This window comes from Ovis canadensis, chromosome 3, assembly GCF_042477335.2.
Source record: "Ovis canadensis isolate MfBH-ARS-UI-01 breed Bighorn chromosome 3, ARS-UI_OviCan_v2, whole genome shotgun sequence".
Taxonomy (NCBI): domain Eukaryota; kingdom Metazoa; phylum Chordata; class Mammalia; order Artiodactyla; family Bovidae; genus Ovis; species Ovis canadensis.
In genome coordinates, this window is record NC_091247.1 from 75980091 (window position 1) to 76003311 (window position 23221).

General features: G+C 42.9%; 1 protein-coding gene across 2 annotated transcripts in view; it reads left to right on the forward strand.

Moving 5' to 3' along the window:
• LHCGR (luteinizing hormone/choriogonadotropin receptor) overlaps positions 1-19369 on the forward strand; it is a 60361-nt gene extending 40992 nt beyond the window's left edge. The window contains exons 8-11 of one of the 2 annotated variants that reach the window (XM_069586336.1): positions 3276-3350; positions 7199-7384; positions 11175-11255; positions 17264-18416. In XM_069586336.1, the coding sequence (XP_069442437.1) occupies positions 3276-3350; positions 7199-7384; positions 11175-11255; positions 17264-18416 (1495 nt within the window). Of the gene's footprint in view, positions 1-3275; positions 3351-7198; positions 7385-11174; positions 11256-17263 lie in introns of both variants that reach the window. The other variant, XM_069586338.1, reaches the window with a different exon arrangement.
• The last annotated feature ends 3852 nt before the right edge of the window (positions 19370-23221 follow it).

The window sequence follows — 23221 nt, forward strand, 5'->3', positions numbered from 1 at the left end:
CAGACCAGGGCAGACACAGAAGTCAGAAGTACCTGAGGAGAGGGGATACGTGAAGTCCTTTGTGGCCCTGGTCACCTGCACAAGGAAGAAAAATAAGAGGACTGAGTATAAAATTAAGGGAAAGCAATAGATGAGGAGAAGAAGCCAGAGCAAAGTCAGAGGTGAGAAGGCAGCCAGCAGGGCGCAGCTTTGGGCAGTGAGGGAAAGCAGGGCATTAGGAGGGAGGTCCTGGTCAGCCCCTTTAGAGGCACTGAAACGCGTGTGGACTTAAAAAGGTCCCAAAGTCCCATTAGTATGAATCCCCCATACCTCATAGTTTCAAGAAAGAGGAAACCAAGATCACAAATCAGTTTGCCAAGAACACAAACCTATGTCATTCATTTATTCATTCAACACACCACATCTATTGAGCATCACCAATATGTGAGGCACGGTGTTAAGGGCTGGGTCTGTAGCGGTACAGTGGAAACAGTCCCTGCCCTCATGAAGTTTCTAGCAGAAGAGATGGACCAAAAGGCGAAAAATGAATGAACTCATTGTAGGCAGTGATAAATACCGTGAAGGAAATAACTCATTACTGAGATCTGAGAGACCACAGCGAGGAGACTGACTCTAGGTTAGGTGCTCAGGGACAGCCCTCACCAAGGATATAATATCTAGGCTGAGTCTTAAGGATGACAAGGGGTCAGCCCTGGCAATCATGAGAGGAAGCACATTACAGAAAGAGGGAACAGCATGTGCAAAGGGCCTGAGTTGAGCAGGAAAAGAAGTTGATAAGCTCCAAGAATTGGGAGGAGGCTGGTGTGACTGCAGGGCCAATCAGCAAGAGGGACACTGGATGAGATCATCGTGGAGATGCGTCAGGAGCAAGGCTTCAGGACGGAGGGGCCATGGGAAGGGGTCTGAATTCTCTTCTGAGGGGAAGGAGACCCACTGAAGGGTTTGAGCAGGGCAGAGGGAATAGTCTTCAAAAGAACTGGGCAAAATGTTCCAACTATATAATCCAGCCCCATTTCTGACCCCTTCCTTCTGTAGAGGCCTGTCCAGAGCTGTCCAGAACAATGACATCAGAGGACTGCAAAGCCTCAACTATGCTGCTTACTAAGGCAGATATGGTGGAGGGGCGCAACCTCAGAAGGTTACCCTCAGATACCGCCAGAGGTCCCAGAGTCCCTCCCTACCATTCCCTGAGCACCCCCATTAGGGAAGCCTTGGCTGGAATTTGGGGGTTCTCCCACTGTACCTCAAAAGGTCATCCTGCCTGCCTGTGTCTCTCATGCCTAGATGGCCATGCCACTCGGGAGAGTTCCCAAAGGGACCTGCGGGAAAACGTGGTAGATAAATTTGATTTCTTTTTAGCTGAGTTACATAATGCAGAGTTATTGTTATACAGAAAGATCCGAGTTTTAATAAAACATGCGAAAAGCTGTCATAAAATTTGAACAATTAATTTGACCTGGCTGACACGAGGATTATTTGCTCACAGAGCCTGGTTTCAATGATTTATGACCACAACTGAACATAATTAAAACAAACCAAATCAGGAAGAAGAGCCAGGGAGGTTTGGGAAGGAAATTTTCTTTTGATTTAGATTTTAAATAGCAATTGACTCTGACAACCTCATCGCTTTGAAAGTGGAAATATACCCAGGGGATGGGACGATGTGAGATGGACAGGTGCATTGTGATGAAAGGGCTGAGGCTTCCCAAGGAAAATGCTTAGTAGAAACATATGGAAAACAGCCACCAATGGGTGAAATGCAGGGGCTTTTGCAGTTTTTAAATGGCAAGGGTGATGTGGAGTCTTGCAGAAAGATGATAAAAAGATGTAAAGCTACGAGATGAGCTGCCTAATTACAAAGGATCTTGCAAGGAAGGGGCGGCGGGTGTTGGTATATTTCTTTCACCACTGTAACAGTGCTACTAGAAGAATCATGTCCCATATTCAAAACCATCATGCCAGAAATGAACATACACTGTGCCCATTGTCCAGGGTTTTCCAGAAAGTTCTTTGAAATACCACCCTTCTCTTGTAGGAAGAAAGTGATCCAAAGTAAGCTGGCAAGTCTGAGCCCAGGGACTCCTTTCCCAGCTCCCTTGTCCCTCCAGAAGGGCCTCTGCTTGGAGACACCACTGTCAGGGCCCAGATGGGAGCTGCTGAGTGGGGCCAGGCCAAGCTGGTCCTGAGAAGTTTACTCTAAGCTGTAGGGTTCTGCAGGCAAGAATACTGGAGTGGGTAGCTGTTCTCCAGGGGCTCTTCCTTGACCCAGGGATCGAACTTGGGTCTCCTGCATTACAGGCAGATACTTTCCCATCTGAGCTACCAGGGGATCCCTACAAGGAACAGAAGCCCTCAGGTGGCTACTCCCATTGCAGCTCTTGGGTTCCTTAAGAACAGTAGCCTTCGACCCTTTTTTTCCCTATAACACACATACCTAGTGATGATCAGACACATAGCCCAGACTGGCGTAGGAGGCAATTTTCTGTACAGGCTGTTCTTCCTCCCCTTTGTCACCCACCGAAAAAATGTACATGCATGCGTGCTCAGTCACTTCAGTCGTGTCTGACTCTGCATGACACTATGGACTGTAGCTCGCCAGGCTCCTCTGTCCATGGGATTCTCCAGGCAAGAATACTGGAGTGGGTTGCCATGCCCTCGTCCAGGGGAGCTTCCCGACCCAGGGATCGAACCCCAGTCGCTTGTGGCTCCTGCATTGGCAGCCAGGTTCCTGACCACTAGCGCCACCTGGGAAGCCCAAGGAGAAATACACAGCTGAAAGAAAAAGTCCAATTAACATGATGAAAGGGTGTAGCTTTGAATGGACGCTACTTTTCTTCTAAGATTTGCAAACATCAGTATATTACCACTAACGAACACTGAGCTCTCCAAGGTCATGATGGCTGCGAGCCTGGTACAGAGTGCGCTGCACCCGCACCCTTCAGCCTTGAACACTGGAGCAGCATTTCTGCCCTGCCCAGCTGCCTGGAGTAAACGTGCACAGCTCCAGGGCAGCGGTGGGAGTGCTTTCAGTGGTAGGACAAAGGGTTCCATTGAGAGAGGGGGAAACTGCAGGGAAAGGGCAGAGCCAAACACCCAAGATTTCACAGTCGTGCCAAAGACAAGAATGCCATTTTTGCATTTTACCTACAGCCCCTTCTTGTCGCCTCCACCCCTGAGCACCACGTACATGGGCTGCTCCAAACGTGCATGTGTACAGCTTTGACTGTTTACATATGAGCTGAAAAACCCACTAAGGGCACTGTCCTTCCCCTCAGGGAGCTAAAGGAAAATGCACGCCTGGAGAAGATGCACAACGACGCCTTCCGGGGGGCCACGGGGCCTAGCATTTTGTGAGTACACTGGTGCCGCCTCCCCTCCCTGCCCGGTGCACCCCAACAGGCCTGCTCAGGGTATCCGGTCACATCATCTCCAGCTGGGTTTGCGGGGGAACCAGTCTCTGAATGGGGAAGGACTACCCTAACAAAGCACCACCCACTAGGGATTGAAACAACCGAACTGTGCTCTCCTGCAGTTCTAGAGGCTCAAGTCTGAAACGAGGCTGTCAGCAAGCCGGCTTCCTCCCGCGGGCGGCGAGGAAAGGACTTGTGCCAGACCTCTCCTGGCTCCTGGTAGCTCCCTTTGGTTGTGGCAGCAGAACTCCAGTCTTCACAGGGTATTCGATGTGTTTCTCTGTCTCCAAATTTCCCTCTTTGTACAGAGATACCAGTCATATTGGATTAGGCCCCATCCTCATGATCTCATTGTAACCTGATTACCTCTGGAAAGATCCTATTTCAATTAAGGTCACATTCTGAGGTACTGGGAGTTAGGACTTCAGCGTATGAATTTAGGTGAGACACAGTTCAATCAGCATCAAATATGGCGGGCCTCTTCACGTGCTGGCAGAGGGGGTCCAGTGTTCCCTGGGATCCCCTCCTAAGAATTAAGGTTGAGTGAGCTCCTGTTGTGTCAGGCTCTCTGAGGATGCAAGGAGCAGAGCCAGGTTCCCTCAGTTAATGGGCATTGAGCATAAGGACACATGGGAACATTAAGAGGAATAGGAGATTGAACCAGTAGTCTCCTTACAATGCCTTGGGAAGCCAGAAACATCCTATAGAAAACAATTGCAGCTGCAGCCAGGCTTCAGGGAGAAATGCAAGAGGGCTCCAGACACGCCGCAGCTCTAACAGCAGAGGCCGCCTCACCTCTCTGCAGAGGTGCCAGCCCACTACTTCCTACTCTGGCACCCCATCACTAATGCCTTCAAGCACGGCTTGAACACATCCTGTTTACCAGGCACCACGCTGCAGAGACAGTGGTGGGCTCTGGTTGACGCCCTATAAAAAAAAAATACACTATGGAGGGGAAAGAATGATAAACAGGCAAAGTGATAAACAGGCACATGACTTTAAAATGAGAGAAGTATTCAGATGAATGAAGAAGAGTAGCATGGAAGCATTTACACTAACGTACGTAAAATAGAGAGCCGATGGAAATTTGCTGTATGACTCAGGGAACTCAAATTGGGGCTCTGTATTAAACTAGAGGAGTGGGAAAGGGTGGGAGGTGGGTAGGAGTTCCAAGAGGGAGGGGACATAGGTATATCTATGGTTAATTCATGTTGATGTATGACAGAATCAAACCAATATTATAAAGCAATCATCAATCACCTTAAAATAAATAAATATAATTATTAAAAATGAGAAAAGCACTAGAAAGACAGTGAGCAGTGGAGTATAGTTCATCTGTTTATTCATTGATTTTTCCAATAACTGTAGGTCCATACTATGTACCAGGCACAGAATTAGGCATCACGGAAACGGCAGTGAGTAAGAAAAGACAAACGTCTCTGCCTTCATAGAGTGGGGAAGACGGACAAGGATCAAACGAGTAAAGAAAATATGCACTACACCAGATGGTTGTGTGTAGCTGGCTGGGCGAAGAGAGTTCTCAGGAGGGGAGTTAGTATTTTCAGGAGGATGGTCAGGGAAGACTGTCCTGAAAAAGTGGTATTTAAGCAAATAACTGAAAGAAAGGGGGGAGCAAAGCTGTGTGCGCATCAGCAGGAAGAGCATTCCAGCTGGAGGAAACTGGGCAGGATCTGCACATGTTAGAAGGACAAAGAAGAGAATAACGTGGCTGAGTGAGCCACGCAAGGGAAGGGCCCAGAGCAGGGCAGAGAGGTGGCGAGAGCCAGGTCAGGGGGTCTATGGCTACTCTTTGAGTGAGGTGAGGAGGTGCTAAGGTTGTGATGAGAGGAAGGAATGAACTGACCCAGTTACTCTTTATACCCCAGCTCCTGCCAGTATCTACTCATAATCTGGTCTGCTTTTCCATATTCCCCCATTATAAGCCCCAAACTCTACTTCTTAGCCCCTGCCACTCTCAACTCCTGATTCCTCCCTACTGCCTCTCTCTTATCAACTCCTGACTTCCTTTGGTTCCTAGTTCCCACCACTATCAACTCCTGTCACCAGTCTGACTCTACTCATTTCCTATTGTCCTGAGTCTCTCGACATCCTAACTCCCGCCACCAAAACTCCCGACTTTCTCCACTCCCCAACTTCTGGCATCATCTGCCCTACTTCTTCCCTGTTCTCCACTCAACCTCATGATTTCTGCTTCCTCGTGGCTTCCACTTCCTTGTGGCTCCTGCTCACTGCTTTCTCTGCTGTCTCTCAGCTTCTGCCATACTACCATAGGGGTCTCTGTCTACATGTCTTATATTCAAAGTACTCCAGGCTAACACACCCTACAGGCTGAGTTCTTACAGCAAACCGGCCACCTACTTGGGCAATAAACGGCTAAGGAGAGTTGCCTTTGGTCAGGTACAAGAATGAGTGAGTAGGGTTGTAAGACAACCTACATGACAGTTCTCCCTTGAAAAGCTGCTCAGCCTGCCTGCTTAGAAGTGACTGAGCCCTGCAGACATTTACATTGACTTTTTCAGAACAGTAGGACCAGTCCTAGGTCTCTTGCTACCCAAATGATTATCCGCATTATACCCTTAGGGTTTAAGTGATATCTATAAGCGTTCCTCCCATCCATACCCCCAAGATATTTCCCCCACGAGTCACTCAGTGAAACTGAAAATCTATCATCACAGATTTACTCCTTTGTAATGAGACCTTGCCATTTATAGAATCCTAACTTAAAACATATTACTTTCACTCCAAAATAATAAAAACAAAAAAATTCACCAGTCCTGTAAAGAATCAGATACTCAATTCCTAATACATCTAAGAGAATAACTCTGTAAAACAGAATGAGAACACTGGTTACCTAAATCAATAAGGGCAGAAAAGCAGTAAGAGTCTGCCATCCCCGAGGCAAATTCTGCCACCCTGATTACTCCACCAAGGACCAACCCTAGTCATCACGCCGTGGTGTCAAGTTCATCTGTCCATCAATCACCCACTGATCCTGTCCCGTGTGCTGAGCACTAAGTATTGGGTCAGGGTGCTGAAGGGGGTTGTGCTGCCTGAAAATCTTCACAGTGTATCAACAGGAAGACGGGAAGAGGTTTTAAATGCCCACTTATTCTTCCTTCTCACATTTAATTTGTTTGGCGTTTTCTTGCACATTGCCTCGGGTTTAGAAAAGCTAAGGGGTTCAGGACCTTGTTTGAAAAACCCTGAGCTTTCCACACAATTCTGCTGGCATGACTGAGTGTTCGCTTGCTTTAGACTGATGAATCCAGTTTGCCTTTAGAGAAGGTGGATAGATGATGGCTAATGCCACATAGTGGCTCTTAATAGCGTAAGCAGCCTGTGCTTCAGGAAAACCTACTCTGTGGAGCTTGATCAACAGAGGGAGGCATCTGAAGCCCTAGCTACTTCCGCCTGGGGTAGAGCACAAAGCTGATGTTACTGCACGTGCCTGCTCTATCATAAAGCAAGTGGCTATTTCACTTCGGCTAAGTGGAGGGAGGGAGAGAGAGGGAAAACGAAAGCAGGAGAGGAGAGAAAGAGGATTCTAATGGATGGAGAGTGGGGTGAATATGAGGGAGAACACAATGTAGCTTTTTTGAATTCAGATCTTAATGAGAGTAACTGAAACGGAGAATCAGGGAGAAAGCAAGATGGAGAAAACAATGCCTCAGAACCTAGAATGATGCTATTGTTGAGACAAAGTTTCATTCTATGAATTAACTACATTAAATAAATAAGTAAGCCTTTCTCTTTTGTTTACTTTGCAGGGATATTTCTTCCACTAAACTGCAGGCCCTGCCTAGCTATGGGCTAGAGTCCATTCAAACACTAATTGCCACATCATCCTATTCTCTGAAAAAACTGCCATCGAGAGAAAAATTTACCAATCTCCTGGATGCCACACTGACTTACCCCAGCCACTGCTGTGCTTTTAGAAACTTGCCAACAAAAGAGTAAGTAAAAAAACAAAAGGTAGAGCCTGCCAAGCTGTAGCAGAAACTCAGATCTGAAAATAGTCAGTTGGTCAGCAGCTCCCTGCCCTTTTATTGCCTGCCATCTAAACCAGCACCACAGTCACCCATAGTCATGGGGTCACTCTCAGACAGACAAGAAGAAAATGAACTGTCCCGTGCCTCCTGAAAACTGACTCCAAAGAGTCGATTCACCCTGCAGCTAAAAGACCCTTGTCACTTATTCTGAGCTAATTCAATTAGAGCCTTAAATCAGGCTATAATTGCAGTTGCAAAATGGCTTACAAAACTGATATCTCAAAGATCAGCTAGCTCTAATCCTTATCAAAGAGCATCATTTCTAAAGAAGTGGGGGAACTAAGCTCAATAAGGTCAATTTTACCTAATGTCTTAATCTTTAGTTAAAAAAAAAAGAAAAAGACACAGAACACTACAGAAGGTTTTCACTGCTTTTTTTTAAAAGCTATTTCTCTCCCGGCAAAAGACTATCTTCTGTTATAGAACAGAATCCTAGCTCCCTAAGGATTAGCTTGGTATGGGAATAGAAGAGGCAGAAGAAGCTCCTGGCTGGTTTGTGGGTTTGTGACCAGTGGTGGGTTGGGGGAGGTGGGGTGGTATTACTGATTCAATTAATTCACTTCAGTCCAGAATGGAATGGCAGGGTATGAAGGATTTCATTCTTTCCTTAAAGCACTCTCTTCCAGATTTTTTTCCCCACTGTAATGCATACAAAGAAGTCCTTTTTTTTACATTGCAACCCAGTAAACACAACACATGTAACTGAAATAAAACAGAGCACTACTTAACTATTTTACATGTGATACACTGATATTCTCGTTTTTCTTTCTTTTCCATAATTTTTTTTTAACTTTTTGTTCTATATTGGGGTATAGCTGATTGACAAACAATGCTGGGATAGTTTTGGGTGAACAGTGAAGGGACTCAGCCACACATATCCATGTATCCATTCTCCCCCCAAACCCCTCCCATTCGGGTTGCTACATAACATTGAGCAGAGTTCCATGTGCTCTACAGGAGGTCCTTGTTGGTTATGCTGGTTATCCAGCATACACTGATGCTCTCTTGTCTATTTTATTTCATGTTTGGTTGCTTTCAACGCTAGTCTTGATTCACCTTATTGCTTTCATGACCCACTAATGGGTCACAACTCACAGCTGGAAAAACATTGCCCTAAAAGAATATTATACAGCCTAAGAAGATCCTCAAACAATTAATTAGATGAGGCATTAAGAGAGTGTCACTAGGATGCAACTGTTTTTGGAATCAACCTATTTACAATCAATCAACCAGCACACGTTATCATCGTACACCCATTTCACACCTCGCATAGGTAGGGAGGTATGGATCTACCTGAAGTTTTGGGGGTAACCAAGAAGACAGGCCATTCACTGGGCTCAGAAAGCTGTGTGCCACTAACTGAGCTTCAGAGAACATTAGTTGAGTATTCACCGTGTTCCAGAAAAACACTGTGCAAAAATCTGAAGCTACAAAGATAAGTAAGAGCTCATCCCAACCATCAGAGCCACGAGCAGCTATTTGGGAACAACACAAAAGACAGCCAATACTTAGGTGCAGTACAGCAAATGTTATGATAGAGCTGAGAAGAGAAAACAGTACTTTGGGAGAACAGAGGGAGAATTTCTAAATGGCAACAGGGCTTATGGAAGACTTCCCCAGGAAGTGACTTCTGCTGAGCTCTGAAGAGCAGGTAGCAATTAGCTAGACAGGTGTGACAGAAAGCATGCCAAGAAGATGGAATAGCTTTTGTGAAGGCACAAAGGCAAGAGGCCATGGAATGAAAGTCATTCAGAAAAACCGGAATAAGACAACTTATGGTTACAGAGAGGAGGATGAGTGAGCAGAGGAGACCAAGGAGAGGCGAGCTATGAGGGGCTCTGAGTGTAAGGCCAAGTTGCTGAGAGGATGAGGAACCACTGGAGAACTCAGAACAGAATCACTCGGATTTGCTTCCGGAAAGTAGCACTCTGGGCTGTAAGTGAGTAGAGCTGGTGAGAGAACAACCAGGACAACACACAGTACAGAAGCTGGTTTGGGATAAAGCTGATTCTGCACTTTTCCACTTTTGTGGGAAAGGAGGCTGCATCCGTTCTGAAGTTACTGACGTGTTAAAGCTTTAGTTCAGGGGTGTTTTATTCCAGCAGATGAAAGAAGAGACTACTACCACCACTGGGTTACAACAAAAGCGGGGGGGTGGGGTGGGGGGGGGGACATTACACAGCTGTGGGCCAGCACTAAGTGAGAGGGTAATGCAGTCACACAGCAGTTGTCTTGATTAGGATGACAAGTTTCAACTGACTCCCTCTCTATCCCTGAAGTCAGAAACCTTGGATGCTAGTGAGGATGGAAAGCGTGAAGCTGGGCCAGTGCATGTTTGTGCAAACCCTGGGTCAGCCCTCTGCCCTGCAGCTGCGGAGCCTGGATAACCCACGCAGCTGCCTAGGCAGATGGCCCCCAAACTCTCCTTGGTGTCTCTGATTAAAATTCCAAAAGAGAGAGAGTAGGCAGAACTGAAGGCCAAGAACCACCACATTTCCTGTTCATTGCAGACTGGTTCATGTGGAGTATCTCTAAGTATCAGATGCAGAGTCAGCATCAAACACACACACAATCTCTCTTTCTCACTCCCGCTTTCTTTCACAAGCGAAATAATAAGCTGAGTAACTTCTGAAAGTGAGTCCAGTAGGTCAAATAGTCCTTACATATTCTCCACCATCCTGCTTTTACACAAAGTCATTCCTACAAGGGATTGTCTTGTTAATATTGCTAACGTGCTAAGTCGCTTCAGTCCTGTCCGACTGTGTCAGCCTGTGGATTGTAGTCCACCTGTAGGCTACAATTGTAGGCTCCTCTGTCCACGGCCTTTTCCAGGCAAGACTACTGAAGTGGGTTATCATGCTGTCCTCTAGGGGATCTTCCCAACCCAGGGATCAAATTGGCAGGAGGGTTCTTTACCACTAGCACCACTTGAGAAGCCCTGTTAATGTTGAAGAATAATAAATAGAAATATCCATCTTGAATTACCTCATTTCTCTTTCCTCCTCAGGAAAGGCTGGAATTCGCACAGCCTGCTCTTCTTCTCTCTGTTTCTGCATCCAGTTTTCCTTTGTGCCTCTCTGTGGTTTCATCTTAGGAATATAAGTATAGCCTTCTTTTAATTTCTTGATATTTACCCCTTTCCACAGGCTAAATTTCTTAGAGGGAAAGAAGGAGGAATAGGGAGCGACCACATTATATCTCTGCACATAAGCCAAAAAGGCTGAAAATTCACATCATTTTAAAGCCAGGTCCAGAATCTTCAAATCTTTACAAAAGAGATTCCCAGTTATAATTCAAAGCCATGAACTCTGAATGATTATTTGTTCATCAAGGCCGATGTGGGGAGGAGAGTGGTGAGTAGAAAACCTTAATATACCACAAAGTTATCTTTTAATGAGCACTGAAAAATCCATGATTCAATGTGACAAATTTAAGTTTTTTCATCTCTAGAGCCCACACAAAACACTTAGCATTCAGAAGCATTTTATCTAAGCTGGAAGCACTCTAATGACAACTCAGGAGCCTTCACTCTCTCCCCTGGAAGTGTTTCAGTTAGGACAATGGTACAGAACACGACGCTGCTGTAATAGGGAAAGAATTTGGATGAACAAAGCGTAAACAGACATGATCAGGTTTAAAGACCAAAAGCTCAACTAGTTTTGTTTGTGTGTGTTTTTTTTTTTACCTCTTTCAGGCAGAATTTTTCATTTTCCATTTTTAAAAACTTTTCCAAACAATGTGAAAGCACAGCAAGGAGACCAAATAATGAAACACTGTAAGTATTTGCGTGTAAGGGAACTCGGGAAGCCATGTCTCATTCTGTGGGCACCTGATCATTATCAGTGCCAACGATTTTCTTTTGATAAAAGTCTTGGTTGGGGCCATGTTTGCAAAGCATATTTTAATAGCTTTAAAATGGGGCAAGCGTGTGTGTGTGTGTGTGTTTTTAACAAGGCATTCCAGGTGATCAATTATCTCTTCAACTGGTTACAAAAATACTTGTAAAAACATACCTACATATTCATTTTACAGTCATATTAAATTCTCTTCCAAAATTAAAATTTTATTTGCAGGTATTCTGATGTCACTAAGGACTTGTTTAATGATAGCCTCATTTGTAAGGATTTTCCACGAGTCATGGGGTCAGCATTCCACAAAGATTAACTGATTGTAGACAGCTTCTAGAAGCAGCCATTTCCCCTCAGAGAGACTTAGGCCACCTTGATCATTATGCTCTAGAGCTTAAAATTATTTAGACTTACACTATCGCTGACACATACTGGATGGGAGCTCCATTTCTATTCTACTGACTGACATTTTTTAAAAGATTTATTTACTTTGGGCTGTCCTGGGTCTTCACTGCTACTCGGGCTTTCTCTAGTTGTGATGAACGGGGCCTATCCTTCTCATAGCGGGCAGGCTTCTCACTGTGGTGGCTTCTCTTGTTGCAGGGAGCGGGAGCTCAGATGCACCAGCTTCAGCAGTTATGGCGCATGGGCTCAGCAGTTGCAGCACCCAGGCTCCGAAGCACAGGCTCAATAGTTGTGGCACACGGGCTTAGTTCCTCTGTGGCATGAGGGATCTTCCCAGAAAGGGATCAAACCTGTGTCCCCTGCATTGGAAGGCAGATTCTTAACCACTGAGCCACCAGGGAAGCCCCTGATTTAAAAAACAAAAAACACAAACATTTTTCTACTGCCTTGGCATTTCATATACCTTCAACTGTAAAGGAGCCAGTGAAGTTGTTCGGTCATGTCTGACTCTCTCTTCTATCCATGGAATCTTCCAAGCAAGAGTACCAGAGTGGGTTGCCATTTCCTTCTCCAGGGATCGAACCCAGGTCTCCCGCATTACAGGCAAACCCTTTACCATCTGAGCCACCAGGGAAGCCCACTGATACTAGAATGAGGCTCAGTAAGTCAAGGCACATTAAAATAGAAAAAGCTATAAATTATAACTTAATATGATGGTTCTTTGGGGGGAAATTTCACCAAAAGGCATGACACTTTGGTGTAGCAGTAAAGGTGAGCACCTCAAAAGTGTCCTGATGCCACATTTGCTGTGATTTGCAAGTGTTATCACTTCCCTTCCACTCCCATTCCCCCCCCCCATGCCCCTCAGGCTACAAAGCCAAACCAGATGCCCTTCTAAGGTACCCTACCAATCTGCATTCTCTCTTCTACATCTTTGTGTCTTTTCTCTCTTTTTCCTATCAATCTGCAAGATATATAGAGGCACAGGGTGGTATGATGGAAGGACCCTGGGCTCTGGAGCCCCTCAGATTTGGATATGAATTCTTGGCACTAATGTTCCTGTAATATTAGGTTTCCCTTGACAATACTTATCTTTTCTGAGACTTTTTTCCTCAACTGTAAGGGACAATAGAAACATCATTTGGCTCTCAGAAGCATGAGAGTAAAGGGAGTTTTTAAGACTGTGACAGCTAGGGTACCTTGTATTATAGTCTCTATTCTTCTTTACTTTTCCCTTGCATTTAGGTCTGACACCATCTATCCTCCAGCATTCCCTTTCCTCACCCTTCCCACTCTTCTCTCTTAATACTCTCTCCATTGTCACCTTCCACCTAACACTTCTGCAATCATATGGTTTTTTTTCATCAGTAGGAAACCACTTTTGGGTATAGTCTGTGGTACCACCAAGGGGTGTTTTAGGGGGAGGGGAGACTTTAGCTCAGTCTCAATAACCATCAGCCTCTACTACTCCACACCTTCCAAAGTAAGCATCCAATCTTGAGTCTGCTATGCTAACTCTGCAAGTTCTCTAGTCTTCAGCATTGGAGAAGGCAGTGGCATCCCACTCCAGTACTCTTGCCTGGACAATCCCATGGACCGAAGAGCCTGGTAGGCTGCAGTCCATGGGGTTGCAAAGTCGGACATGACTGAGTGGCTTCACTTTCACTTTTCCTTTCATGCATTGGAGAAAGAAATGGCAACTCACTCCAGTGTTCTTGCCTGGAGAATCCCAGGGCCGGGGGAGCCTGGTGGGCTGCTGTCTATGGGGTCGCACAGAGTCGGACACGACTGAAGCGACCTAGCAGCAGCAGCAGCAGTCTTCAGCATCCCCCAAAACTACCTAAAATTAACGCATAATCTAAGTAAAAAGAATGTGCTTCCTGTGAAAACATTTCTTGTGATAAATCCCCTTCCTTCCCTTTCCACCAGATTGCTATTCCTGAGTCCCTGGAGTTCAGAAATTCTAGAGCCAGCCACTGAGTCTTATCTGCTCTCCCTAAGATACTATGGTGTCCTTACTGCTATGGTTGGCACCGCTGTCCTCCTAAAACCCCTGTCTTTTTTCCTGTCTATTGATTGTTGCTGGAGCAGTGGTGCTACTGTTTCTCTTTCCTCTGACTCAATATTATTAAGCCCACCCAAGTCCATTTACACTCTCTGCACAGCCTTCAGTACTAAAGACAGCTCCATGCAGGGTTTTGTCAATAAGCATGCTGATGCCCTCAGGAGTCATCCCAGGGCACAAATGTAAGTAGCAGCAGATAGCTATTCAGTCCGAAGACAAATCACCAGGGAGAAGAGCCTAGACATATGCCCAGTAGGGCAAAAAAAGAAAGAGCGAGGGACCAGGGGAGTGGAAAAGGAAACCTGTTTGATCTCTTAGTGATGGAAGTTTATTTAGAAACCATGGCAGAATTGTTAATGTCTTTAAATCAGTGGTTCTAGTCGCAGCTGGGGTTATTTTGATAAGGGGAATGTAGTAAAGGAAACAAAGGCAACAATAGTTGGAAAGTTCTCATGTGATGTAATAAAGGTTATTATTTCGTAGGAATCATCCAGAGAACTTGCTTACAATGCAGATTCCTGGGCTCTGTCCCCAGAGAGTTTGATTCCGGGTCTGAAGTGAAGCCAAGGAATCTGCATTGTAATGAACACTCTAGTGATTCTGATGGAAGTGGTCCAAGATCCACACTCTGAAAAACCCTGAGAGATGGTGAAGTAGAAGAAAGTCCCCTGGACTAGGCATATGAAGACCTCCTCTTGCCACTAGTGGCCAGTGCTGAGGGGCCTGGGGCAAGGCACTTACCTCCTTTAATCTTGGTCTCCTTACCAATAAACTGAAGGGTTTTTCCCAGGTCCTTCATCGTTCTGATAACCACCATTATTTCTTTAAAGATTTAAAACTTAGGCGATTATACTGATGTGCATGGGATGAGTACAAATAAATATGCTAGATATATTTAATAATAAAACAAGTGAGTTTCCTATGCAGTCTCCTGTGAGTGGCAGTAGTACTTTTGCAGTTTCAGGTTGGTTTCTATGACATTCTAGCACAGTTTTTGGTGTCCCAGGTCATAGATTTCTTTTTCCCTTTTGTTGGAAATCTATGTTCTTTCCCTTAGGTAATTGTGTTGCTCAAATATATCATTTTATCCAGTAACAGTATTAGGTACACACTCCCTTCTACAGAAAATGAGAAGTAAAGTTTTGAGAGTAGAGAAAAATGCTCTTTTAATGTATGAGAAACTCTGGAGTGAAATATATATTTGTAACAGCCCCAACAGAAAAATTATGTCCATTTCTCCACCTTTCACGATTATATTAGTTGACTGTGGGCAAAGAGAAAATTTGTTAAGCCTACATGCATCATGGGGCTTCCCAGGTGGTAAAGAATCCGCCTGCCAAGGCAGGAGATGTGGGTTCAGTCTTTGGGTTGGGAAGATCCCCTGGAGAAGGAAATGGAAACCCACTCTAGTATTCTTGCCTGGAAAATTCCATGGACAGAGGAGCCTGGTGGGCTATACAGTCCATGGGGTCACAGAATCAGACACGACTGAGCACAGCACACACATGCATCACACTGCATCATTCACTGTTCCTATAGCCTCACAATTCCTTCCCAAGCCAGCATCACCCTGGTTTATTCATTCCACGACATTTACTGAATGAATACTCTGGGACAAAACTGTGTGAAGCACTGAGACGTAAACAAGACGTAGTCCCCTGCCTTCATGATTATTAAAGAATAGTTTCGTATACTATTAAATAAGACACGTATCATCACATAATGGCCATGTTAGTTTGAGAATTACAATAGTAAATGCAGCTTAGAGGAGGGGTGATAAACTCCTTAGAGGTGTAGCATCAAGAAAGGCTTCATAGAGATGACTATCTTTAAAGATGAGGAGGAATTCTCCAGAGAAATGAGGGAGAAGGGGGAAGAAAAAACAACACATTCAAAGACAAAGGAAAAAAACAGTAAAACCTGTTCTGAGAGGCACAAGTCTTTTCATGTGATGAAAGGGTTGCACAAAGGATTTGCAAGAGATAATTATAAGGATCTCTAACAGTCACCGAATACTTACTAGGTATCAGGCATTATCCCAAAATTGTACGTGTTTTAATGCATTTAATCCTTTAGCACAATCCAGTGAGGGGGGTGTGATTGCTATCCTTATTCAGCAAATGAAGAACTGAAGAACAGAGATGTTAAATAACTCTCCCAGCTGGTAAAAGCTGGAACCAGTTTACACAGCTGGTAAAAGCTGTGTAAAAGCTGGAACCCAGGCAGTCTTGCTCCAGAGGGACAGAAGTACTGCTTCTTAAGGGCTTCCCAGGTAAGCTACACGTACAGAACAGGTCTGCCAATGCAGAAGGCAGAAGAGATGCAGGTTTGATCCCTGGTTTAAGAAAATCCCCTGGAATAGGAAATGGCAGCCCACTCCAGTATTCTTGCCTGGAAAATTCCATGGACAGAGGAGCTTGGTGGGCTACAGTCCATGGGGTCGCAAAGAGTCAGACACGACTGGGTATGCATGCACGCGCGCACACACAGCTTCTTAGAGATGAGGTTAGGAAAGGAGACAGAATGCAGATCAAGGAGAGACTTAGAGGCCTTCACAAGGAGTCTGGAGTTTACCCCATAGCCAATGAGAAACTAAGAAATGTTTGAATTAATGTATTGTGTGTAAGACAGGCCATTCCAGTAGGAATATACAGACGGACTAAGAGAGGGCTAAAATTGGGGGAAGGATGCCGAGAAGAAAACTAATGTACTGTCCCATTAGAAAGAATGAAAATCTGAACTAAAGCAGTAGCAGTGGGGCTGGGAGAAAGGGAGTGCCGGAGTGGGACCATTCCTTCACTAGGGACACAGTCCCTCTTCAGTCAGTCCACTCTCTGAATCCAACTCATATCCTAAGAATTGTCTATTTTCAACCATTTCTTTCTATTGTTCGTGACTGTTCTTCCTCTGCTCCTACATTTCTTCTGAGTAACCTAACCTTGGTTCCATTTCTCAACTGGGCTACTTGGTTAGCCAGCATGTCCTCCCAAAGCTGATCATCTTCAACAGTGTGAGCCTTTCAATCCCATTTGTGTTCTACTGCAGACAAACAGCTTGATAGCAGTTTGGTTAGCAACTAAAGGAGATAAATAGCTAAGAAAATGTCAAGAACGTTTTTTTAGATTGAGCAAGCATAGATTATGTCTCTAAATTTGTTTTCCAAAGAAAAGAATGCTCTGTAAACAGCTTCATTAAACCCTTGCATCACTGTGTAAAATCTGCATTAAAAAAAAAAAATCTAAATGGCTTTTCATTCCCTTCTTAAGGAACTCCTACGCCAATTCAGAGTTCTCAGATAACAAATAAATATAAGATTGAGGCTGTTTTGACTTTGTTTCCTTTAGTTTGCTCTCCTTAAAAAAAGAAAACAAAAAACCACTAGGGACAATTTCTGAATTTTTTTCAATACCCGGAATCACAGGAAATCTCGTAAGTTTACACTGAGTCACAATATTCTTCTTACAGTTATTCCGCCATCTTTGCTGAGAGTGAACTGAGTGGCTGGGATTATGACTATGGTTTCTGCTTACCCAAGACACTCCAGTGTGCTCCTGAACCAGATGCTTTCAATCCCTGTGAAGACATTATGGGCTATGACTTCCTTAGAGTCCTGATTTGGCTGATTAATATCCTAGCCATCACGGGAAATGTGACTGTCCTCTTTGTTCTCCTGACCAGTCGTTATAAACTGACAGTGCCCCGCTTTCTCATGTGCAATCTCTCCTTTGCAGACTTTTGCATGGGGCTCTACCTGCTACTCATTGCCTCAGTTGATGCCCAAACCAAAGGCCAGTATTATAACCATGCCATAGACTGGCAGACAGGGAGTGGATGCAGTGCGGCTGGCTTTTTCACTGTTTTTGCAAGTGAACTCTCTGTCTACACCCTCACAGTCATCACACTGGAAAGATGGCACACCATCACCTATGCTATTCAACCGGACCAAAAGCTGCGGCTGAAACACGCCATCCCAGTCATGCTCGGAGGATGGCTCTTTTCTACTCTCATCGCCATGTTGCCTCTTGTGGGTGTCAGCAGTTACATGAAGGTCAGCATTTGCCTCCCCATGGATGTGGAAACCACTCTCTCACAGGTCTACATCTTAACCATCCTGATTCTCAACGTGATGGCCTTCATCATCATTTGTGCTTGCTACATTAAAATTTATTTTGCAGTTCAAAATCCAGAGCTGAGGGCTACCAACAAAGATACAAAGATTGCTAAGAAAATGGCGGTCCTCATCTTCACCGATTTCACCTGCATGGCACCAATCTCTTTCTTTGCCATCTCAGCTGCCTTCAAAGTGCCCCTTATTACAGTAACCAACTCAAAGGTTCTACTGGTTCTCTTTTATCCCGTCAATTCATGCGCCAATCCGTTTCTGTATGCAATTTTCACGAAGGCATTCCGAAGGGATTTCTTTCTGTTGCTGAGCAAATTTGGCTGCTGTAAATATCGAGCTGAACTTTATAGGAGGAAGGATTTTTCAGCTTATATCTCCAACTGCAAAAATGGCTTCACTGGATCAAATAAGCCCTCCCGGTCCACCTTCAAATTGACTACATTACAATGTCAATATTCAGCTGTCCTGGACAAGACTTGCTGTAAGGAGTGTTAACTGTGGTATCAGTAAGCACATTACTGAATTATACTTAAATATGTAAAAAAAATTCTACCAGTAATATTAACAAAGAGTTGGTTTCAGGAAATTATGTGTTAGGCACATCAGGCAAAAAAAGGCTCTACCTAGCTCAAAATGTGGTCCATGACCACGGGCAGTCTAAAAACTATTTGTCACTGGCACACTGTTTAGAAACTCTTACAGCAATTTTGACAGATTAATTTTATGTCTGCTGTATCTACTATTTCAAAAATGAGATGGTGTTTTGCATGACTAATTTTTTTCTCATTTCATCCTTGCAGTAATTTTTATTGCATTTTTACAAAAATATTAATCCATCAGAGACTTGAAATTTGAAATAACTAGTCCTTTTCCTCAGACAGTTTGAGAAATATAGACTCTGGAGATGCACTGTCCAATCTGGTACCCACCAGACACATGCAGCTAAATTAAGCTAAATTAAAAATGTGTCTTCTCAATTGCACTAGGTACATTTCAAGTGCTCAATACCCATATATGACCCGTGCTTACTATATTGAACAACACATATACAGAACAGTTTCATCATCACAGAAAGTTCTATTGGGCAGTACTGTCCTAGACATTTATCCCATATCTAGATTCTAGATTTAATAATTATTAAAATTTTAAATTATACTATTTAAAATTAATATAAAGTAAGCATCTAAAGGCATATTTCATCCTGTTGGTCTGGCGTTTAGTCTCTAAAGAGCAGTGAAGCATTAAATAGTAGACTGTAAACTCCTTGTGGGTAGGACCCACAGACTGTAGCCCTACAGGCTCTTCTGTCCATGAAATTCTCCAGGCAAGAATACTGGCGTGGGTTACCATGCCCTCCTCCAGAGGCTCTTGCGTCTCCTGCATCAACAGGAGGGTTCTTTACCACTACCACCATCTGGGAAGCCCAGGATAATAATGGTTATGATTTTTTTCCTAAGAGATGAGTTTTTGTCTGCTCCAGAGTTTCATAGAAATAGAATCATACATTAATATTCTTCTGTATAAAGCTCTTTGACTCAACACAGTGTTTTTGCTATTCATCGCTGCTGCTGCTGCTTGAATCAATAGTCCATTCCTTTTCATTGCTGAATAGTATCCACTTGTATGAATATAACTGTTTTCTCTTTTCTTATCAATGGATATCTGGTTTATTTTCAGTTTTTCGCTCTTCTTTGGCATTTGTTAAATAAATGTAAAGTCACAACTAGACTCTCCACACATTTAGTCTCCTTTCAATCATTATGCCATTTTGCAAAGTATTTCAAAGTAGATTATAAAAAAGTATAAACTTTATAAAATCTCTTTTCTATGTTTTTCATTTCTGAAATTTCATATTTCTACTCCACAACGTTGCTTATCTTTATTCAGATGCCATTCTCTCTCTTGTAAGCAAGTGTTCTAGAATTTTTCTCGATGAGAGAATGCTAATTAGTCATGTTGCTATATACACACACACACAATAAACTTTTTGATTGATAATAAATCACAGAACCAAAACAACTAAGCAAGCAAAACAGCAGAAAGTAAACAAAAGAAAAAATAAAATATATCCTTATAAACTTTAAATTATGAATTATACCTTTATTGTTTTAGCCTTACTTGTACCTATATTCTGAAAACAACTTTTACAGCCTTTCCCACAAATACTGATCTTTACTTTCTACATTATAATTTAAGTTTTAACACACAGAGTCATAGTGTACTATCTTCCTCATCCTTACATCCTTTCATTCATTAGTTATTCCCTTCAAATTGTCTTCCACATCAGTTCTTTATTTTGCATTCCTATCACCATTGCCACATCTCAGGCCATTTCCCCTTACCTCGAGAGTATTTCTACTCCTCCCTCATTTTTATTCATATCTAACCTTTCCTATGGCCACACGCACAACCCACCACCACTGATTCAGTTTACTTCAGTTCAGTCGCTCAGTTGTGTCCAACTCTTTGCGACCCCACGGACTGCAGCATCTCATGGACAGGCTTCCCTGTCCATCACCAACTCCTGAAGTTTACTCAAACTCATGTTCATTGAGTCGGTGATGCCATCCAACCATCTCATCCTCTGTTGTCCCCTTTTCCTCCTGCCTTCAATCTTTCCCAGCATCAGGGTCTTTTCCAATGAGTCAGTTCTTCTCATCAGGTGGCCAAAGTATTGGAGTTTTAGCGTCAGCATCAGTCCTTCCAATGAATATTCAAGACTGATTTCCTTTAGGAAGGACTCCTTGGATCTCCTTGCTGTCGAAGGGACTCTCAAGAGTCTTCTCCACAGTTCAAAAGCATCAATTCTTCAGTCCTCAGCTTTCTTTATACACCACAGTTCAAAAGCATCAATTCTTCGGCACTCAGCTTTCTTTATAGTCCAACTCTCACATCCACACATGACTACTGGAAAAACCAAAGCTTTGACTAGATGAACCTTTCTTGGCAAAGTAATGTCTCTGCTTTTTAACATGCTGTCTAGGTTGGTCATAACTTTTATTCCAAAAAGTTCTTCCACCACTGATTAACCTTCCTAAAATCCTATCTCATCTTATTATACACCTACCAAAAATTCAAAATTCCCTCTCCAATCCACTAAAGTCAAGACACTGTCTTTACTTCAAATAGAGCAGGGAATAAATAATAAATATGTAACCCACAATGGTTTCTCTCTTTAAGCTTCTTTAGCACCTATCATCTGTATCACTTTTGTTCTGCACTGATGGTATTATCATCTTACATGTATATCTCTTATTTCACACACACTATAAATTCCTTTAGTAATTTCTCACCTACTTCTTTGTTTCTCCCACTATATCTATCCTAGTCTTACATGTAAGGCAATTAATATTTTTAGCTGGTTCACTTGCATAACTGAAATATAAAACAATCCTTAAAAAAAAATCCTTGTTAAGGAGCATTTTCCTTATGAGATGGTCTCATAGAAAGTGTATGTTCCTAATCTACATAATCTCTCATACATAAAACATCAAATGCTCAAGAAATTTATATTTCTATCTTGCATTTTTTATTACCATGTTTGATGTACGCTGCAGAATGACTAAAAAGATGTAATCAATTTGGAATAATTCATCTAAACTTACAAAATATTTTTAAAAGGCATTTTGTCCAAAAGTCAAAACATTTGCGATAAAGGGCCTGGTTTTAGTTTTTCAAAAATGTACTAAGTTCACATGCAAATTAAGAATCTTTATGCCACAAAGATTTCAATAAACATGTTCACAACCGGAAAATGTTGTTTCATAATGTACATTTTTATTAATATCAAGTTACTTCCTAAGAGTTACTACCATGAGCTGTTTATAATTTAGCTTTCTAGTTACAAATTATAAAATTTCCAACTAGCTCAGAGTATATTTACAGAAAAACAGCACTGTATTAACCTGCTAACAAAAGTCAAAATAAATTCCCCCCCTAAATTCCCCTTCTCACCACCCATTTAACCACTGCTATTCATTCTAAAGTTACTAGTTTTGCTACACAACTTAAATGACTTCAACTGAGTTCCTCAGCCAGAACTGGCATCTCATTGCCCTATGAAGTCTGAGCTATACAGATGGATTTTTTTACACATATTATAGCACATTGAACAAAACAGGTAAAGAAGGTAATCCAGGCAAGGTCAGCTGGTCAGTCCCTAAGAGACTAACTATGCAAACTCAAGATCTTCACAGTCGACAGGGAAAGGTGGAAAGTATGTAAAAAAAAAAAAAAAAAAAAAAAAAGCCCTATGGGATGCATACATGAGAAAAAGTCTGGGTTAGGAATTGCTATACATGATATGTGGATTTCACATAACACAATAAACTGTAACCTCTTTACTAGGGACACATTCACCATCTATAAAAGGGTGTAGGATGGTATTTACAAGAACATGTAACCCACTTTATGACATTTTGTTAAAATGTGCAACAAGAAATATTAAGCTTAGACATGATAAAGAGGTTCCTAAATGTAATACCATATTAAAGCCAAGTCCCAGATACACTCACAACTTATAGGACTTAGAGAATAATCTTCTCTTTCAAAATAGATTAGTATGTTTCATTTTAACAAATGGGTTAAAAAAATTTTTTTTAATATGACTCATCAGTAGGTAGTGAAACCAACTTATAGGGCCAATACCATCAAAAACTTTTTTCTAATGAACAGAATAGAATCCAATATAGGAGGCTATCATGTTAAAAGCAAATATGATTTTCTGTTACTTTTATTTGTGCTATATGTATCTATGTACATGCAAACACATACTAGTTGTTAAAGTTTACTTCTTAGTGGGCGCTTAGTCACTCAAAGCCGTGTCCAACTCTTTGCAACACCATGGACCGTAGCCCACCAGGCTCCTCTGTCCATGGGGATTCTCCAGGCAGGAATACTGGAGTGGGTTGCCATGCACTCGTCCAGGGGATCTTCCCAACCCAGAGACCAAACCCAGTCTCCTGCATTGCAGGCGGATTCTTTACCATCTGAGCCACCAGGGGAGCCCATTTCTTAGTGTGGCACTGGCCAAAATAACTTTTAAACCATTAATTTACACGACTTTTCAAGACTCAGGATTCTTTTCTAGTACTAGTACTTTTCTAGTATTTGAGACTGATAAAAGGGCACCTAGGTCCACAATAATTTGGGGACTCTTAGTCTCCGTGCATTCACCACCCAAACTATCATCATTTACACTATTGTGCAAAGGTAATCATTACGGAGCTTGTTTCGTTTTGTGCTAAGTCTATTTTAAATGGATGTTTTTACATTTTTAAAGAGTCAGAGGCATGAGGGCA